General features: G+C 37.4%; 1 protein-coding gene across 1 annotated transcript in view; it reads right to left on the bottom strand.

Annotated features, from left to right (window-relative positions):
* Window positions 1–20,642, bottom strand: part of PMS1 (PMS1 homolog 1, mismatch repair system component) — a 109,430-nt gene that overhangs the window by 87,971 nt on the left and 817 nt on the right. Inside the window, 2 exon segments of the mRNA XM_020993536.2 lie at window positions 11,653–11,835; window positions 15,151–15,299. Of these exon segments, the coding sequence (XP_020849195.1) occupies window positions 11,653–11,835; window positions 15,151–15,282 (315 nt within the window). The 5' untranslated portion in view covers window positions 15,283–15,299.

Below are 20,642 nucleotides of genomic sequence, written 5' to 3' on the forward strand. Positions count from 1 at the left end.
GTATATATGTATATCTATATGTATATATGTATATCTATATGTATATATGTGTGCGTATATATATATATATACATACAAATTTTTCACATACAATCTGAACCCCATGACTTTCGTACATACCACAGAAAGAATTTTTAATATTCAAGATAAATTTTGCATAAACACCATTTATGAATAAGGTCAAAAGGAAAAAAAAAAACAAACTAAAGAAATCATTTATTTCTGGAATGAAAAGGAATCCTAAGTTGCTATTTCTGGCCATAGAAATGTAACTCTGAACACAGCAGAGGCCATATGATAGCTCAGAATATTAACTTTTTCTTCACTCATTCTCTTTTAGAGAAATTGAAAGGGAAGAAGATGATCAAATGTGGTAAGTAGGAGGTGGAATTCCTAATTCCTAACATGTCAGCTTCATCAATCTAGTGACATTGGCTTTCTAGCTGTTCCTTGCACATGACACATCATCAGGCAGGATTACACACCCAAACATTTAAGTGATTCTTCAAGCCCTTTCTCAAACTACTTTCTAGTATCTTACAACTCATAACCAAAAAATTTTCCTAAAATTACTTAAATTCCACATAATACAATTCAAGCCAACTACCTACAAATAGATTCCCCTCTCTCAAAGAGAATGTATTAATGCTTACTTATAATTTCCTGGAGGCATTTTATTTTTTCCAAATGAATTATCCTATGACTGTACCTTTAAAAGCCACCCTGTATTTATACACTCTCTTCTCCAAAATGCCAAGGTCAACTGAATTCTATTTCTATTCTCCAAAGAACTAGCCACCTGACCCAAGCTGGTGTCACAAGGAAAGGATGGCCTGGAACTGAGTTCTAATACTAACTGTGCCAGTGGCTTACTAGATGCTCCTGAATAAATGATTACATATCAGCTGTAAGAGGAGAGTGATGATAAGATGAAGATGATGCTAATACTTTGTAAGGTTACATAGTGTCTTTGGTTTAATAAGTTCAAAACATTTTATAGATCTTAACTCATTCATCCTTCAAACACACTAGTGAATGGCAAATATTCTCCAGTCTAGATGGCATGAAATGCAAAAATGTTGTGTGGGCTCTCGATGGTCTCAAATGAATTAATGCAGCAATAAAGAATAGAACCTAGTAAGTACAAAAAATTATAAAAATTAAAATGTGTAAAGTGTCAAAAGAATTGAGATATATGGGAAATGATTTGTGACTCAGTCATAAAGACATACATGGGACTATTTTATAATTTATAAACTACTAAGTCACATCGAATGTCACAAATTTCAAGAATACAGAATTCAAATTAACTACTTTAATACAATAAAAAATCAGATCAGGGAGTTATTGTCCAAATTTATTAATATAAGTTAAGCCATTAGGAGACTATGTCTACCCTTAATAACAGCATAGAAATGATTCCCAAAATCATGCTTTAGTGAATTAAGAATGAAAAGACATGAGTCTGAGTCCTGGCTCTAAAACTTATCAGCTGGAATATCTCAAACAAATCCCTTTAACCTCTTTGGCCTTTGTAAAATGGGAGATGACAGAAGAGTTAGTGAAGATTTAATTTTACAAGTATTTGGTAAGCTTGCCTAATGTGCACTGTGCTAGGCACTTGGTAGAGGAGGTCAGGAAGACGTTTAAATAATACAGTGCTGGCTCTCTTCGGAATTTATTGTCTAAAAAATTATGAATCAAAATAATTCATTACCTAAATGATATTTAACATCCTTTCTGTTTATTTTCTATGACTTTATTATGCAGAGAGATTTCCTTAAAGTGGACAAAAAGAGAATTCCTATAATACTCAGGTATTTACTTTCATGAGACTGTTATTACTCTAAAGACAACCTGGAACAATACAAAAGTAATGAAATATTGGGAAGGAATAGCCTTCAGGAACAGGGAATTCTCTTAAATCAAAGATATCTGGGCAGCCTGCAGGGTAAAGGAACAGGGTTTCTGCCTAATAACCCTAAGTCAGAATATGTATGGGCTGGGTACAGAGAAGAAGACAAGACACAATCTTACACAGGCACACTGAAGTCAAATAGTAACAAAAAAGGTGGTGGCAGAGCCAAGAGAGCAGAGAAAAGGCACAGACTCACATAAGCTCTCCCAAATTCTCCTCCAAACAAGTTTAAATAATGCCTCAAAATAAATTTTGGAGCAGCGGAACCCATAAAAGGCAGGTGTGAAACAATTTTCCAGCTCAAGACAACTTAGAAGGTCAGCAATGAAGGCCCACTGTGGGTTAAAACAGAGCAAAGTCATGCACAGGCTATGTTAGCGAGGCCTTGCTCCAGCAAACCAGCAAAAGGCCTTGGGGATAACTAAATCAGCTGTAGCAGTGGCTTCTGAAGTTCAGCCCACAGATAATAAAGGGGGCGTGCAGCTGATCAGAAGGAGATTACAGGGATCCCTTTGGTGGCAATGGAGCATGACTCTTTTGCACTGCCCATACACAGATCCGGGTCACAGACCTGGGTCACAGTCCTGGCAAGGAGGAACGCTAGCATGGGAAAATGCTGGTTATAGCTCAAGGGTAGAAAAGACTGTTTTTGGTCACTCAGACTACAGCATAGGCCAGGACAGCAGTAAACACATCTCCCCTTAGGATCATACCATCTTAGAACTGAAAACTTACAGAACCCAAGAACTCTGAAAACAGCTTCACAAAAAATCTGAAGCTTGGCATAATGCTCCCTTCACCCTAGGAACAAAGCCCAAATTTAACATAAAATTCAAAGTCATTAAAGAGGCTGGAGAAATGAGCAAACAACAATAAAAGAACCTGACCACAGAAAGTTACTATGGTGACAAAGAAGATCAAAACACAAACTCAGAAGATAATAAAACTCCTATACTCAAAGATTCAAGAAAAATATGAATTGGTATGAGACCCAAAAAGAATTCCTGGAAAAGTTCAAAAAAGATTTTAGAAATCAAGTAAGAGAGGTAGAGGAAAAACTGGGAAAAGAAATGAGAGTGATCCAAGAAACTCATGAAAAAAGAGTCAACAGCTTGGTGATGAGGTACCAAAAAAAAGTACTGAAAAAAATAACAGCTTAAAAATTCAATGAAGAGAAAAATATCTTAAAAAGCAGAATTGGCCAAATGGAAAAAGACGTACAAAAATTCACTGAAAAAGAGAACTCCTTAAAAAGTAAAACTGGCCAAATGGAAAAAGAGGAACAAAGACTCATGGAAGAAAATAATTCTTTAAAAATTAGAATTAGGCAAGTTGAAGCTATTCACTCCATGATATATCATTGTTGCTGTAGTTGTTGAGCCATTTCAATTGTGTCCATTGTTGATGTTGTTGAGTCATTTTAGTTGAGTCCAACTCTTCGTGACTCCATTTGGGATTTTCTTGGCAAACATAATGGAGTAGTTTGCCATTTCCTTCTCTAGCTCATTTTATAGATGAGGAACTGAGACAAACAGGGTTAAGTGACTTACTTGTCCAAAGTCACACAGCTAGGAAGTATCTGAGGCTGGATTTGAACTCAGGTATTTCTGACTTCAGACCTGGTGCTCTATCCATTGCACCGCCTAGCTGCCCATGAGACATCAAGAAACAACAAAACAAAATGAAAAGAATGAAAAAATAGAAGAAAATGTGAAATATTTCATTAGAAAAACAATTGACTTGGAAAACACATCAAGAAGAGATAATTTAAGAATTATTGGACTACCTGAACCCATGATCCAAAAAACAGCCTAGATATCTTTCAAGAAATTATGAAGAAAAATTGCCCCAATATTTTATAACCAGAGGATAAAACAAAAAAGAAAAAAATCCAATGATCACCTCCTGAAAGAGATCCCAAAATGAAGACTCCCAGGAATATCATAGTCAAATTTCAGAGCTTCCAAGTCAAGGAGAAAATATTGTAAGCAACCAATTATTGCAATAACTGAAAATACTGCAAGCAATTTAAATATCATGGAGCCACAGTTAGGATAACACAAGAGTTAATGGCTTCTACATTAAAGGATCAGAAGGCTTGGAATATGATATTCTGGAGGGCAAAGGAGCTAGCTAGCATTACAACCAAGAATCACCTACCACGCAAAATGGAGTACAATCCTTTAAGGGGAAAAACAGATATTCAATGAAATAGAGGATGAAAAGCTCAGAGCTAAATAGAAAATTTGACTTTCAAATACAAGATTCAAGAGAAGCATAAAAAGGTAAAGAGGAAAGAGAAATCATAAAGGATTCAATAAGGTTGAACTATTTACATTCCTACATGGGAAGAGAACTGTTGTTCATTCTTCATTTTCAAAGAGTACCAATGACTTCACAGAGTGGTCCTGATTTGCATGTGAATTGATTTAGGTGAGGCAGAGCTGCACAAAGTCATCAGCCTCACTCTTTCTTCCAGAGTTATTGAAATACAGTTGCAAGACAAAAGTCAAGATGACTGGTGATGGCCTGGGATGCAGTGGATGACTTTGGCATCTCAGATGTGTGATCAGACTATAAGGGCTCTTTGTGGCACTGGAACAATTGCTTTCATCTGCCCATTCTACCATGGAAAATTATCAAATGCTTGAGGCCCATCGGCTACCCTCAACCAGAGAAGATGATACTTGTAACTCCTAAGGATTTTCTCGTTATTAGGGCAGTCAGAAGGAGATACATAGACAAAGGGTGCAGGTATCAGTTGAATATAATGGGGTGATGTCTAAAAAGATAAATTAATGAATGAGAAAGAGGAAGACACTGGGAGAAGAGGAAAGGGAGAGATAGAAACCAGTAAATTATATCACATAAATGAGGTGTGAAAGAGATTTTACAGTGGAAAGGAAGATGGATAGATGGGAAGGAGTGCTTGAACCTTACTCCCATCAGAATTGGTTCAAAAATTGAAACATATACACACTGAGTTGCGTATAGAAATCTATCTTATTTTACAGAAAAGTAAGAAGAGAAGGGGTTAATGGAAGAGAGGGGCCTGATAAAAGGGAGAGTGGATTGAGAGAGGCAGTAGTCAGAAGGAAAACACTTTTGAGGATGGACAGGTTGAAAGGACAGAGAGTAGGATAAATGCGGGGAATGTAGGATGGAGAGAAATACATAGCAATCATAACTGTGAAAAAATTCTTATAGCAAGTTTTTGATAAAGGCCTCACTTCTCAAATATACAGAGAACTGAGTCAGATTTGCAAAAATAAGAGCCATTCCTCTAATGATAAATGGTCAAAGGATATGAATAGGCAGTTTTCAGACAAAGTAATCAAAGCTATTATAGTCATAAAAAAAATGCTCTGAATCACTACTGATTTGAGAATTGCAAAAGAAAATAACTCTGAGGTACCATGCCACACCTATCATTTTGGCTAATGTGACTGAAAAGGAAAATGACAAATGTTGGAGGGATATAGGAAAATTGAGACACAAATGCACTGTTGGTGGAGTTATGAACTGATTCAACCATTCTGGAAAGCAAAATTTGGAACTATGCTCAAAGGGCTTTACAGTCATGCATACCCTTTGACCAAACAATACCATGACTAGATCTGTATTCCAAAGAGATAAAAAAATAAAAAAGGAAAATGACCTACGTGCACAAAAATATTTATAGCAGCTCTTTTTGTGGTGGCAAAAGAATTGGAAATTGAAGGCATGCCCATCAGCTGGGGAGTGGCTGAACAAGTTATGGCACAACTGGATGGAATAGTGATGGAATACTGTTGTGCTATAAGAAATGACGAGCAGGAAGATTTCAGAACAACCTGGAAATATAGACATGAACTGATGCAAAGTGAAATAAGCAGAACCAAGAACACTATACACAGTAACAGCAATATTGTATGATAATCAACTGTGAATGACTTCGCTATTCTCAGGAATACAATGATCCAAGACAATTCTGAAGGACTTACAATGAAAAATGACATCCATCTCCAGAGAAAGAACTGATAGAGTCTGAATGAAAATCAAAACACACTTTTTTTTTAAACTTTATTTTTCTTGGTCTTTTTTGTCTGTGTTTTCTTTCACAACCTGACTAATATGGAAATGTTTTGCATGACTGCACATGTATAACCTATATTAAATTGTTTACCTTCTCAAGGAAGGTGGGAGGTAAAAGAGGGAGGAAGAGAATTTGTGACTCAAAAATTTTGAAAATTAAATGCTTAAAATAATTTTTATATATTAATTGGGGAAAATAAAATATTTTATATATATATATTTAAAATAGCACATTTTTACTCAAATAAATATGGTATTTCATTATTTGGATATTACCTCTAAAAATAAAAATACAACCCATCCATGCCTGCCCGTCCTTTGTAACTCTTGTTCATGTCCTTATAGGTTTTCCATGAGGAGTCCACTTAACACAGTGGAAGCCTTCCTTTCTCCTCACATTCTGAGAATAATAAAGTCCACCTCTCTTACCTTCTTCCTCTTGCTACACAATGATGGATCACCTTTACTAAGGTCGTTTTCCTAGTTATTTGTTATGTTATAGCTTGCTTATGGCTACCATCCACCCCTCTACGTTCTGCCAAGTAATATTAATTTTTAATTTTAAAGGCTGTACTGTTCCCCGCCTCAAAGCCATAAGACATTATCAGTAGAATGCAGGTATTAAAAAGATGGACCTTTGTTTCTGAAGGGGAAAAAAAGGCCTGTATACCCTGTGAAATACTCCTTTGCAAGGCCTATCCCTCTTCTCTCATTAATGTATTCCTCTGGGAGCTTCCATTTTCTCCTGGTTCTATTGTTGTCTTTCAAAACTATAGATCTGTGCCAAGTACCTTCCTCCCCAGGCTTTTCAGCTCCCTTTTGTTGTGCTGTCTTCCCTCATGCAAATACTTCTTCATTGTATTGTTGTTCTGTCATGTCTGACTCTTCAGGACCCCAGAGACCACAGCATGCCAATACTGTCCATGGAGTTTTCCTGGCAAAGATACTTGAGTGAGGGGGCAGCTAGGTGGCACAGTGGATAGAGCACCAGCCCTGCAGTCAGGAGGACCTGAGTTCAAATATAGCCTCAGATACATAACACTCACTAGCTATGTGACTCTGGACAAGTCACTTAACCCCATTTGCCTCACCGAAAAAAAAAAAAAAAGAAAAACATACTTGAGTGAATTGCCATTTACTGCTCCAGTGGATTAAGGCAAACAAAGGTTAAATGACTTGCCCAGGGTCATACACCTAGTAAATATGTGAGGCTGGATTTGAACTCAGGCTTGAGGCCTGTTGGTTACCCTCAACCAGGGAAGATGACACTTGTAACTCCCAAGGACTTTCTTGTTATTAGGGCAGTCAGAAGGAGATACACAGACAAAGGGCACAAGTATCAGTTGAATATGATGGGGTGATATCTAAAAAAATAAATTAATGAGTGAGAAAGAGGAAGACACTGGGAGAAGGGGAAAGGGAGAAGTAGAGGTAGAAATCAATAAATTATATCACATAAATGAGGCGTGAAAGAGGTTTTACAGTGGAAAGGAATATGGATAGATCCTGACTCCAGGCCCAGTATCTACTGATATCCACCTAGCTGCCTCTGGTCCTCATTGTATATCCCCTTTCAGATGTTCAAATCAATGTACCTTTCTAGTACGCTCCTAACTCCTGTGTTTGTATTTCAAAGTTTCTGTTCAACTCTGGTATTTTCATTAGGAATGCTTGGAAGTCCTCTAGGGACTTTCATTAAAGGTTCTCTTTTTTTTCCTCCCTGAAGGATTTTCTTCCTCGAGTTTTACTGCGTAAGTTATATTATTGTGTAATCCTGACTAAGGTTATTTAGTACTTGAACTCTTTCTGTCTGCTTGCAGTATTTCTTTGACCAGGAAGCTCTAGGCTTTGCCTATGATGTTTGTGAGAGTTTTCATTTTGGGTTTTCTTTCAGGAGGTAATCAATAGGTTCTACTTTTCTTCTGCATTTTGACTCTAACCTCTGAGTTGTTTTCTTTTTTCAAGATTTCTTGAAATACAGTGTCTAGGATTTTGTAGTAATGATTTTTGATTAGATAATTTTTAGATCTCTCTCCTTGACCTGTTTTTTAGTATAGTTGTTTTTTGAAGAGATACCTTACATATTCTTCCTCTTTTTTTTTTCCCTTCTCTTTTGGTTTTGTTCTAGTATTTCTGTTGCCTCAAGAAGTCAATGATTTCTCTTTGGTCCACTCTAATTTTCAGAAGTCAGTTATTTTTGTAAAGTTTTGTACCAAGAATAAAATTTTTTATTCTTTCCAATTCTTTCTTCTAGAGTTCTCATTTACTTCATAATATCCTTTTCAAAAAAATCTTTATCTTTTCCAGGAATTCATAGCAGTTGCTATGAAATAATTTTCTTCTTCTTGGTCTATGTGTTACATACATGAAATTGCTTTATTATCAGTTGTGTTCTCCTTATTACCAGCTTTAATGATTGTCACTTTTTGTTACAGCCTGGCTTTGACTGATCTAGCACTCTTGGATATAACACAGCATCCACCACCATGATTATGGATATGTATGTCTCCTGCTGGCCTTCACATTCACTGGTGTTAGTGAACAAAGTCCTAGAAATCTTAAACTTGCCTTGAGTCTTCTAACTACAGAGCTTTGAGATCTTCAAGAATGTAAAAGTGTTTGGTCAGTGTGCTGTGAAACTTTCAGAGATCCTAGTGGTGCAGACTCATCACTGCCCTCTTGATATGTAATTTACCAGTTTCAGTTCTAACCACTAGTTCACAGCCCTGCTGATATTTGACTGTCCTGGGGCTTCTTTTCTGAAGCTCTGAGATCTTCCTGCTCCTGAGGAACTTCCTCATTAGAGTTGTGATTATCTGTGAACAGGTCCTATGGCCCTGTATTCTGACTCCTGATACATATGAGTCAGAGCCTTCAAGGGAGCTTACTCCAGGGGTTTCTTTACTAAAGCATTCTACAGTAAGGAATCAAGTTTTCTTGTTCCTGGTACACAATGCTGCTAGAAGTTCCCAGTTTCCCTGAAGCACCTTAAAAAGCCTCCAAGTACTAGCAGAACAAAAAGAATGCTGTACACAGTAACAGCCACATTGTGTGATGACTAATATTGATAAACTTAACCCTTCCCAGCAATACAAAGATCTAAGACATCTCCAGAGGCCTCGTGATGGAAAATGCTATCCACATCCAAAGAAAGAACTATAGAAGTTGAATTGCTATTTTTTTCTCTTCTGTTGAGTTTTGTTTCCTCTTTCTGATGGTTCCTCCTATTGGTTTTAATTTTTACTTACAACATCACTAATGTGAAAATATGTTTAATAGGAATGTAAACATATAGCCTACATCAGACTGTGCGCCATCTTGGGGAGGGTGGTGGGGAGGAAGAGGGAGAAAAATTTTAAACTCAAAAGCATATGGAAGTGATTATTGCTAAATCAAAATAAATTAATACAAAAATTACAAAAAAAAGCCTCCAAGTACTGTTCTCTCCCCAGCACTTCTAGCTACACCCATACCTTATTCTCTGCAGTCTTTAGACTGTTGCTCTGTGCCATCATGGGCTGGATGAAAATGCTTTGTGCAATTCCCGCCCCCCCCGCTGCCATTTTTAAAATTATTATTTGATCTGATGCTCTTTTTCAATCTTTGCTGACTCTGTATTGTAATTGGGCTATTCTGTTACCTCTGCTACCCTGACTGGAAGTCTCCCCCTGACCTTTCTGTCTGACTTGCAGCTTATTTTTGTGGTTGTCCAGTCATATCCAACTCTTTGTGACTCTGTTTGGAGTTTTTTTGGCAAAGATACAGGAGTGGTTTGCCATTTCCTTCTCTAATTCAGTTTATAGGGAAACTGAAGCAAACAGGGTTAAGTGACTTATTCAGGGTCACGATTCTAGGGAGTATCCAAGGCCAGATTTAAACTCATGAGGATGAGTCTTCTGATTCCAAGCCCAGTGCTCTATCCACTGAGCTGCCTAGTTGCCAGTACTGGAGCGGTTTGTCATTTCCTTCTCCAGCTCATTTTACAGATGAGAAAACTGAAAGAAACAGGGTTAAGTGACTTGCCCAGGGTCACCCAGCCAATAAGTAAATGAGGCCAGATTTGAACATGGAGCTTCCTCACTCCAAGCCTGGTGCTCATTTTATAGGTAAACATGGCCAACAAGGTTAACTGACCTGCCCAGGGTCACACAGCTACTAAGTGTCTGAGCCACATTTGAACTCAGGAAGATGAATCTTTCTGACTGTAGGCCTAATGCTCGATCAATTGTACCACCTAACTGCCTAGTTAAAACCTCCTAAACGCATTGTCTCCCCCAATCAGAATGTCAGCTTCTCAACAGCAAAGACTATTTTACCTATTTATGTCCTCAGTGCTTAGTACAATGCTTTGCACGTATGTATTTAATAAATGCTTTTTCATTCACTCATTCATTCAAAATCAAGGATGTCTATTTTCACCACCGTAAGTCAGTTAGTCGATAAGCATTTATTAAGTACTCACCCTGTTTCAGGTATTGTGATAAGCTGGGGATATGAAAAAAAGACCCGAGTTCAAATTTTGCCTCAAACACTTACTAGCTGTGTGACCCTGAGAAAATCACTTAAGCTCTGTATGTTTCAGTTTCCACAACAGTAAAATGGGGCTAAAAAAACTACCTACCTCCCAGGTTGTTATGAGAATCAAATGAGATAATATTTGTAAAGCACTTTGCATAGTGTCTGCTACACAGTAGACATTTAATAAATGCTTGTTCTCTTCCCACGCCCCTTTGACACAGACAAGAGAATACACATCCTTGAATAGGTCACAATTTTCTTATTCCATTTTCACCTTTGTTAACAGTAATACAACTTTATTCATAAAGAAATTCATGTACTACCTTGCATATAGCAGGCATTCAATAAGCTGTAATTTTTTTTTCTGAAAAGGTTGATTCTAAATATCAAAGCTGCTATTTTATTAGTAATTGATGCTTTCTTAAAGACAATAATAAAATAAACCAGGTTAAGGCACCATGGTACAATGAAAACTTCTGTGTTATTTCTAAAAATTTTTAGGAAAATAGATGTTACAGAATCTTCTAATATATTCCACAATATTTCAACTAGTTTAACAATACATTATACAAATCATAGCTACTTATAAGAAAATATCAGTTGTCTTTATTAAAATGATTAATGGATAAAGTCTTTCTCTTATTTCTTAATTCTGAATAGTAAACTTAACTTTAGCTATTCATATTTCAAGTTTACTGAGTGTTTCAAAAATGCAAATGAAAAGTAAACTTATAGGCTTAATTAAACTAAATCTTATAGGCTTAAATTAAATTAGAATCTTACATGCTTAAACAAAAAAACAGTCAGTTATTGTAAGAAGAAAACTCGTCATACATAAATTATATCGACAGTTAAAAAAAAGGAAATGTCACATTGCTTCTGTATCTCTAAAGTAAAAAAGACCAAGTATAGTGCTGCCATCTAGCAAGCAAATTTATTAATTACTCAGCGGCACTGAAAATGAATAGAGACTTAACTGGAATATCATACAGAAAAAGAACAAACCCAAAGGTAAAAGACTATTTGTCAACTTTAAACAAATGCAAGAAAAAGGGATTCAAGTTCACAAATAAGAAATATGAATTTCAGGACACAGACATCAAGAATTACAGGAAAAATATCAATAAAATATCTTATCTTACCTCAGCTATACAACAAATCGACCCTAAGGCTTCCCCACGAAAACCATAAGTTGTCAAGTTTTCAAGGTCTTCATGACTGTTTATTTTTGAGGTATAGTGCTTTACTGCCATCACAGGTGCATCAATAGCTTTGATCCCATCACCATTGTCTCGGACTTCTATCTTATCAAATCCATAATTTTCCTACAAAGGATAAAAAGTTATGAAAAACTATTTGACTGATTACTGAGTTTCTAATTCAGCAAGCACAGCAAACATAACTAAATAATGCACATTTTTATAGGTGAAGTGTGGGGAAATCAAATAATAAATAACAAATTTCTGTTTTCAGGTTATTTTGTCTCTTGTTATAAACCACACTAAAGAAAATGTCTTCTGAATCACTTTATACATATAATAACTACTAGTACTTTAATTGTTTCTAAACACAAGTTATTCCCATATCAGCTTTCTTTCAAGTAATTGTATTCAGTGCAATTTTAATAACCATTTTCCCTTCAAAGTACCTTTTTTGGAAATCATCATCATGGTTTTAAAATTTCATAAGTCTCCCATGAAGCAAAATCAAAATTGTATTCATGTAATATTCTGTTTGGGTTTTTTTTTTTTTTTGGCTAGGCAATGGGGTTAAGTGACTTGCCCAGGGTCACACAGCTAGTAAGTGTTATGTGTCTGAGGCCGCATTTGAACTCAGGTCCTCCTGAATCCAGGGCTGGTGCTCTCTATCCACTGCGCCACCTAGCTGCCCCCATGTAATATTCTAAAAGGTAATCTACCAATAGCAGAAATCTATTGATAACTAGAACCTGAATTTGAAACTATTAACAAATTACTAATTTAAAAGACAATGTCATTTGAGATTCACAATGATCCTGGTACGGTAGGTATTAAAGGTACTGTTATCTCTATTTTTTAAATGGAGAAACTCAGATTCAGAAAGTTTGTTTATTTCCTTTTATCTATTTTGCTACTGTAGATGTTTATTTTACTTTTATAAATGGTTTTCCTTTTCTTTCCTAATTTAGAATGAGGACATTTAAAATGACCAGGCAAGTGGTATCCTATAGAAATTGCAAAATGTTTCCTTATTGAATATGTATAACTAAGTATCAAGGTGGGAAGTATAATCTTTGAGGACACTAGTTACGGGTAGCTAGTGGCACAGTGGATAGATCATGTGGAATCAGGAAGACCTAAGTTCAAATCCTATCTCATACATTTATTAGCTGTGGCCCTGGGCAAGTCACTTAAACTCTATTTGCCTCAGTTTCCTCAACTGCAAAATGGGAATAATAGCACCTACCCCCCAAAGTTGTTGTGAGGATCAAATGAGATAAAAATTGTAAAGTACTTAGCACAGCACCTGGCACACAGTAAGTGCCATGTAAATGTTAGCTATTATTTTGACTATTGTTAGTTATGAAGTCTCAGCCCTACAAAAGGGAGTATCTGAGAACTATGCCAAACTGACATTGCTGATACTCAGTATAAGGCATTGGTGGAGGCAATCAAGAAGAGGACAATCAGAACTATATAGAATGGAGGAGATGGAACGTGTTCCAAAGCCCAGAGTGGCAGCTAGGTGGTGAAGTAAATAGTGTGCTGGTCTTAGAGTTAGGAAGACTCCTCCTCCTCAGTTCTAATTTGGCCTCAGACACTTACTAGCTTTGTGACCCTGGGCAAGTCACTTAACCCTGTTTGCCTGTTTCCTCATCTGTAAAATCACCTGGAGAAGGAAATGTCAAAGCACTCCAGTATCTTTGTCAAGAAAACCCCAAATAGGGTTAACAGAGTCAGATACAACTGAAACAACTAATCAACAACAAAGTCCCAAAGCACCCCAATCTGATTTGCTAGGACAGCTGAGGAAAAGAGGGGTTGATCAGGAGAGACCCAAATAAATATGATGGGTCCTCCAATCACAAAAGATCAATCACAATTTAATAAGATTATAGGACATGAGATTATTCAAAGAACTTTCCTAAAAAAGGCAGCCATAAGACTTGGCATCTTTTTTTTTTTGTGAAGCAATTGGGATTAAGTGACTTGCCCACAGTGGTACAGGGAATTTCTTCCTTATTCATGTTCCACCAAGAGCAGAAAATGCTAATTTGCAGAACATGGCTAGCCTGAAGAGTATTCCTGGATTTCCAGTTCCTGGTCACCTTCTGTCCATCCTACTTAATTTTCTCAGTAGAAGTTATAGACTAATGTTCCTGAGAGTGGACTTTTCCAATTTTAGGGGATTACTCTATGAATAATCAATCTTGCATTCAAAAAATTTCCACATTTGAGAAATCTTGAGTTCAAGTGACAAGGCCCTGAACTTCTAAAGGTAGATTTAATCAACAATATACTAGTCAGAAAGGAAGAGAACCACCAATGTGGTGCCTATAACTAGAGATATGAAGCTTTATCATGTGGCTCCAGAAGAGCTGGCCCTTCCCGACCCTCCAAGTGATTGCACAAGTGGCTAAGTGGCAATTGGGTGGTGCAGCAGACAGAATGCTGAGCCTGGAATCAGCAGGACCTGAAGTCAAATATGGCCTCAGACACTTACTAGCTGTGTAACCCTGGACAAGTCATTTTTCCTGGTTTGCCTCAAGTTTCCTCAACTGTAAAACATAGATAATAATAGAACCTACCTCCCCCCAAAGTTGTTGTGAGGATAAAGATAAGATATATGTAAAGAGCTTAGTACAATGCCTGGCACATAGTAGTCACCATATAAATGCTAGCTATCATTACAATAATAATTATTATTACTATTGTTATACTGCTTAGACACTGCAGGTCCAGAGCAAATGTGGAATTGATCACTCAATAACTCTGCAAAGTATCTTTCCCATCCTGGGGAGTCTAATGGGCTACATAAATATTTTATGTTTCTGCATTTGTTTGTGTGTTCCTATGAGTTCTTTGCATCCTATGAATTTTATGTGGTGGGTGAATAAAGGCTGTTCCACAAACCTGTATTCTACAAGTAAGGATGTTGAAAACCTCGTTACTCACATCTGGGCAAACCTAGACATGAGCTGTACAATGAGTTTATTTACAAGTTTTTCTGGAGTATTCCAGATGGGTACATGAGCCAAGGAGAGAAACTTGGGGCCAAATACTAAGTTTCAGACTGGGTGATGGGTCATATTGTTTTCTACCCAATAAATAGAATGGAAGTTCCTTGAAGGCAGATACTGTTTCATTTTTGTCTTTGTATCCCTAGAACTTATCACAATCTCTGTCACTTAAGACATGGTTGATAAATGCTTGATGAATGAATGAATGACAGGTTAGGTGACTTGCTCAGAGTCACATAGCTAAATTAGTGCTGAATGGGTAATCTGAATTCAAGTCTGGACTGCAGGTCTAGAATTCTATGCACTTCCTTAAATGAGACAGTTTTTTGGGTGCAAATAATAATTCATTAGCATGCAAAAAGAAAACTTCCTAACTGCTCTGGCCTTTCATTGGTTTATTTTAATTGGTAAGAAAACTCACCAGCTTAACATCTATATTTGTGGCACCAGCATCCAATGAATTTTCTATTAGCTCTTTTACGACACTGATCACAGAAGTGATCACCTGAGAACTTGAAAGGAGACGAACAGTTGCTGCAGGCAACTGCTTCATTCTTCTTAAAAGCAGAACTGTTTGGGGAGAACATAGGAAATAATAAGAAGATAGCATATCACAAAAATGGAGTTTCTAAAACATGTCCAACTTCTTTTTTGGATATCTACGTCTTTTTTAGATTTCTGTGTCTTGAACTCATAAAGTTTAAAATAAAAAAATTAGACCCACATTGGCCTGCCCCCGCCAAATAACTACCTATACTGATTCTCTATTTTCTATAATAGTACCACTGTTTCCTCTGACACTCAATTATCTTTATTTTTCCATCTTTCCCAGGTCTTCCTCTCCATATCCAATCATCTTCCTCCCATATCCCAAAAAAGTCTTCAAGTCTTGATGATTCTTCATTCACATCTTTCCCTCTTCCTACTCCTACTATCACACCACACACCATACCATACCACTTTCCAAATACTTACCCAGTCTACAGCATAAGCTTCCCAACTGTTCTCCTTGTCTCCATTCTTTCCCCACTCCAATCTGTATTATACATCACCACAAGAATAATCTTCCTATAAGGTTTTTCATAATCTAGCCTCAACCTAAATTCCTATTACTTATAACTTTTCCTTGGTTCTAATCAAACCAAATCCTTGGTTCTAATCAAACCATATTGTTATTGTTCTTCAGTCATGCTTGACTCTTCCTGACCCCATGGACCATAACACATCAATACTATCCGTGGAGTTTTCTTGGCAGAGACACTTGAGTAGTTTGCCATTTCCTTCTCCAGTGGATTAAGGCAAACAGAGGTTAAATGACTTACCTAAGGTTACATGGCTAGTAAGCATCTAAGTCTGGATTTTTAACTCAGCTCTTCCTGACTCCAGGCCCAGCATTCTATCCTCTAAGCCACGTAACTATCTCTAATCACACCTTATCACCCCCTATTATGCCTTGGAATATAGCTTGTGAATTCTCCTTCTATGATTTCCCACTCTGATTCATCTACCAAAATTCACTTCAAGGTTTATCTTAAATCCTTCCTCTTAAATGCAAATGATTTGTCTCCTCACCCCTATAGCAGATATCCTCTGTATCACTTTTTTGGTACATATCATCCATTTTCCCAAATAGACTGTAAACTCCAGTAGAATAGGGACATATCTTCATATAAATATGTTACACACACACACACACACACACACACACACACCCACCACCACCACCACCACCACCACCAGGCTTAGTGCTTTGCACTTAAGTTTTTAAATCAATATTTGAGTGGCAACACTATTGTTGTTTGTCCTTTGTTTTGTTTTATTTTGTTTTTCCCAAAGAGAACCAACAACATCACAAGGTGACTTGACTTGTGAATGAATTGGATTTAAGTGAGGTAGACTTGCACAAAGTCATCAGCCTCACTCACTCTTCCAGAGTCACTTAAGTATAGTGGCAAGACAAAAGTCAGGACAGCTGGTGATGGCCAAAGATGCAGTGGATGACCTTGGTGTCTTCAATGTCTGACCAAGCTCTATGGGCTCCACAGGGTCTGCTTCAGCTGCCTTCATGGCCATTGGAACAAACTGTTCTCATCTGCCCATTTCACCAGAGGAAATCTTCACATGCTTAGGATATACAGTCCCCTAACTCACCAAGAGGTTTGTGACTGGTCTGTTATTCTTAACCGTCTGCTGAGCCGGTTTACTGGGATGTGGCCACTGTACACGTTACAGCTTCTTGGAGCCACAGGTGACAGTTGAGTGCCAGGTGGATACCACAGGTGGATGAGCAGCCCTGAAAAGGGCTCAAGCAAGCACTTACACCAAAGATGCTAGTCCTCCTTGAACACCCTGATCCTAGAAGTAATAGGAAGCCACTGTATTTTATTTAATAGAAGAATGACATGGTTATACCTGTGCTTAAGGAAAATCACTTTGGCAGGTATGTGGAGATTAGTTTGGGAGGAGACTTGACGCAGGGAAATCAATCAGGAGGCTTGAAACAGTCTAGGTGAGAGATGATGAAGGGTTACAGATACAAGAGGTAAAGTAGAGGTAAAATCACCATAACTTGTGAGGGAACATGAGGATTTGAAGACTGATAGGTTGTGAAATTGGGTGACTAGAGGGATAGTAGTAACCTCAATAGAGAAAGGGATGGATTTTATTGGAAAGATAATAAGTTCTGTTTTGGACATACTGAGTTTGAGATGACTATGGGAGATCCAGTTTAAAATGTCCTCCAAGTAACTGATGATGTGGAATTGGAGACTAAGCAAGAGACTTGATATACAGATTTGGTAGTCATTTGCACAGAGATAATTCATGAAAATGTATACAATCAATGAGAGTGGGGAGAGAGAAGACAGCCTAGGACAAAACAAGATAACAACTACAGAAAAGGAGCATGGTATCAACGATGAACCTGTAAAAGAGACCGAGAAGGAATGGTCACACAAATAGGAGGTGAACTAAAAAAGAGTAATGAAGAAGTCCCTTCTTCTTTTTGGAACTCAATTTTCTATACTATAAAATGATAGGGATATATTCTTTCAGAATAGGAAGTGGACCTGGGATTTTATTAGTTATGGAAACTCCCTCTCCCCAAGCAGATTGGCACCTTCTCTGCAACTTACAACCTTAAAGAGCTGCCCAATACACGGAGAAATGAGTAATTAGCTCAGAGTACCATGGTCAAAGGGTGCCAGAGGCTAGACGGGAACCCAGGTTTTCATGGCTCTGAGGTCCGTTCTCAATCTGCTTCACCAGGGGTTGGTAAACTACAGTCCAAGGGTCACATCCAACTGTTTCTGTGGGTCAGGAGCAAGAATGGTTTTTGCATTTTAAAAATTATTAGCTCCCATAGTTTGCCAACCCCTGTACTACACCATCCTGCCATTCATTAATCAACTCAACCTAGGGGCAGCTAGGTGGAGCAGTGGATAGAGCACCAATCCTAGAGTCAGGAGGACCTGAGTTCAAATCCAGCCTCAGACACATAATACTTTCTAGCTGTTTAACCACGGGCAAGTCACTTAACCCCAATTGTCTCACTAAAATTTTTTTTAAAAAAATCAACTCACTAGTAAAGCATTTATTAAGTTCCTACTCCACTAGAAACAAAAGTGGTTGTGCTGGGATAGAAAGCAGGCCTGAGAACTAGAAAAACCAAAGTTCAAGCCCCACCTCTGACATATACTAGCCTAGTGACCCTAGGCAAGTCACTTAACTTGATGGTGTCTTGGGCAACTCTAAGACTAAATTGCAGAGAAGGTTCAACTAACATTGGCAGAAGTTTTCTCATTCAGTAGTTCCCCATATTAATGAAATCATAGGACCTATTCCTCTATGCAAGGGACCTCTAAGGTATCTTAAGAGTTTTGAGAGTCTGATGCTTCACTGTGACACATCTCCTAGCCTTTACCTTAGCCCTTGCCCTACTCCTGTTTCCCATATCTCCACACTCCTCTCAGCTATGCAACTATCCAGTTAGCTATGTGACCCAAAAGAAGGAAACGAATGTCAATTATGTGCCAGGCACTGTTGCTAACCATTTTACAAATATTACCTCATCTGATCCTTACAAGAACCCTGGAAGGCAGACGTTATTACTATTCCCATTTTACAGTTGAGGAAACTGAGGCAAACTGGGGTTAAGTGTCTTGCCCAGGGTCACATTACTAGTAAGTATCTAAGAGTGGATTTGAACTAAGGTCTTCCTGACTCACTGTGCCATCTAACTACCTCTAAAAGCTATCTAGGTTACCTATCCTTTCCCAAACATGCCTTTTTTTCCCATTGCATTTACCTACCTCTGTACTTTCAGTTCAATATATTTCTCTCTCCTGGAAATAATCTCGCCTTCATCTCCACTTGTTAAAGTCTTATTCTTTTAAAACTCAATTAAAAAACATCACCTTCTTTAACTGTTTACCCAGAACACCCCCACTATAAGTGATCTCTCCCTTTCTCTTATATAATTCATTTTATAGTATTCATTGGTACTAACATCATACTTCTTCCTAGATTATATAAACTTCTGTCTTAGGCAGCTAAGTAACAGATAGAGTGCTAAGCCTGAAGTCAAGAAGACTTGAGTTCAAATTCAACCTTAAACACTAGTGAGAAAATAACTTAACTTCGATTTGCATGAGTTTCCTCATCAGTAAAATGAGCATAACCCCACGTACCTGCCAGGGTTGTTGTGAGGATCAAATGAGATAATATTTGTAAAGTGCTTAGGACAGTGTCTGACACAAAGTAGGCCCTATATAAATGCTTACTCCCTTCCCTTTTTGCATTTTCTAAAGCTCCATTGACTCCAAATCCAAAATTCTTTCTACTGCATCATCTCCTAGTCATCATCAATTCACAATAAGTGAAGGGAAGAGTTGACAGACAAAGAGAGCATGACTCAGAGAAAAATACTGAAATTTAAATGAAATCTATAAAAATAACCATGGCTAAAAAAAAAATCTTCCCCATAAATCTTGATGTTTGAAAAAACAAGAACAGTTTGGATTCCTGTAGAACACTCAAAACAGTCACTATCTCAAGTAGTATTTCCACCTTCAGTTTCTACCACCCTTTCAATATATAATACAATCTCAGATTAATTTTCCTTTCTTAGTTCTGATCATATCCTATTTTTCAAAAACTTACAGTAGCTCCCCACTACTTACAGAATAAAATCTAAATTTCTTAATCTGGCTCTTTATCAATTAACCAGTGAGCATTTTTAATAGATGACTGCTACAAGCCAGCATTATGAGCACTGGGGATACAAACAGAAAAGTGAGGCAGTGAGACCTCAAAGAGTTTAAATTAGACTTCCAAACCCTCTGTAACTTTACCTGTACATAGTGCTCTAGATAAAATAACTTATTCCCTCTTCCCTTTTTATCGTCTACCTTCCTGTCTCCATGTCATTTATTTATGCTGGTCTTTTCACCTGGAAAGCTCTTATGATACATACATATTGACTTACTGACATACCTCTCTGTCAACACATTCTTCCTCATGTAAAATAGGGGTAATAATGGCACCTACCTCTCATGGCTGTTGAAGATCAATCAAGACAATGATTGCAAAGTGTCTGGTATTATTATTATATCCCTTTATTGGATTATATCTGTCCCTCCTCTGAATCCCAAATTACTTTCTTTCAGGGTACATCTCCCATACAGGTAATACATTCTTTTTGGACTAAGACTGTCTTATTCACCATCATCTTCCCCAGACTACCTAAAAGTATTTTACAGTAAGCAGGCCCTTAATTATTTGTTAAAAATGCATTAATTGTCCTTTGCTATGCTACTGTTTTCTACCTTTAAAATAACAAGGAAGTTGGGGGTAGGGGTAGGATCAGGCTAAACCTCAGCAATATAAACGTTAAGTCTTTCATGTACTTCAAGA

Source organism: Phascolarctos cinereus, unplaced genomic scaffold (genome assembly GCF_003287225.1).
Source record: "Phascolarctos cinereus isolate Bilbo 61053 unplaced genomic scaffold, phaCin_HiC Scaffold_726;HRSCAF=1367, whole genome shotgun sequence".
Lineage (NCBI taxonomy): Eukaryota > Metazoa > Chordata > Mammalia > Diprotodontia > Phascolarctidae > Phascolarctos > Phascolarctos cinereus.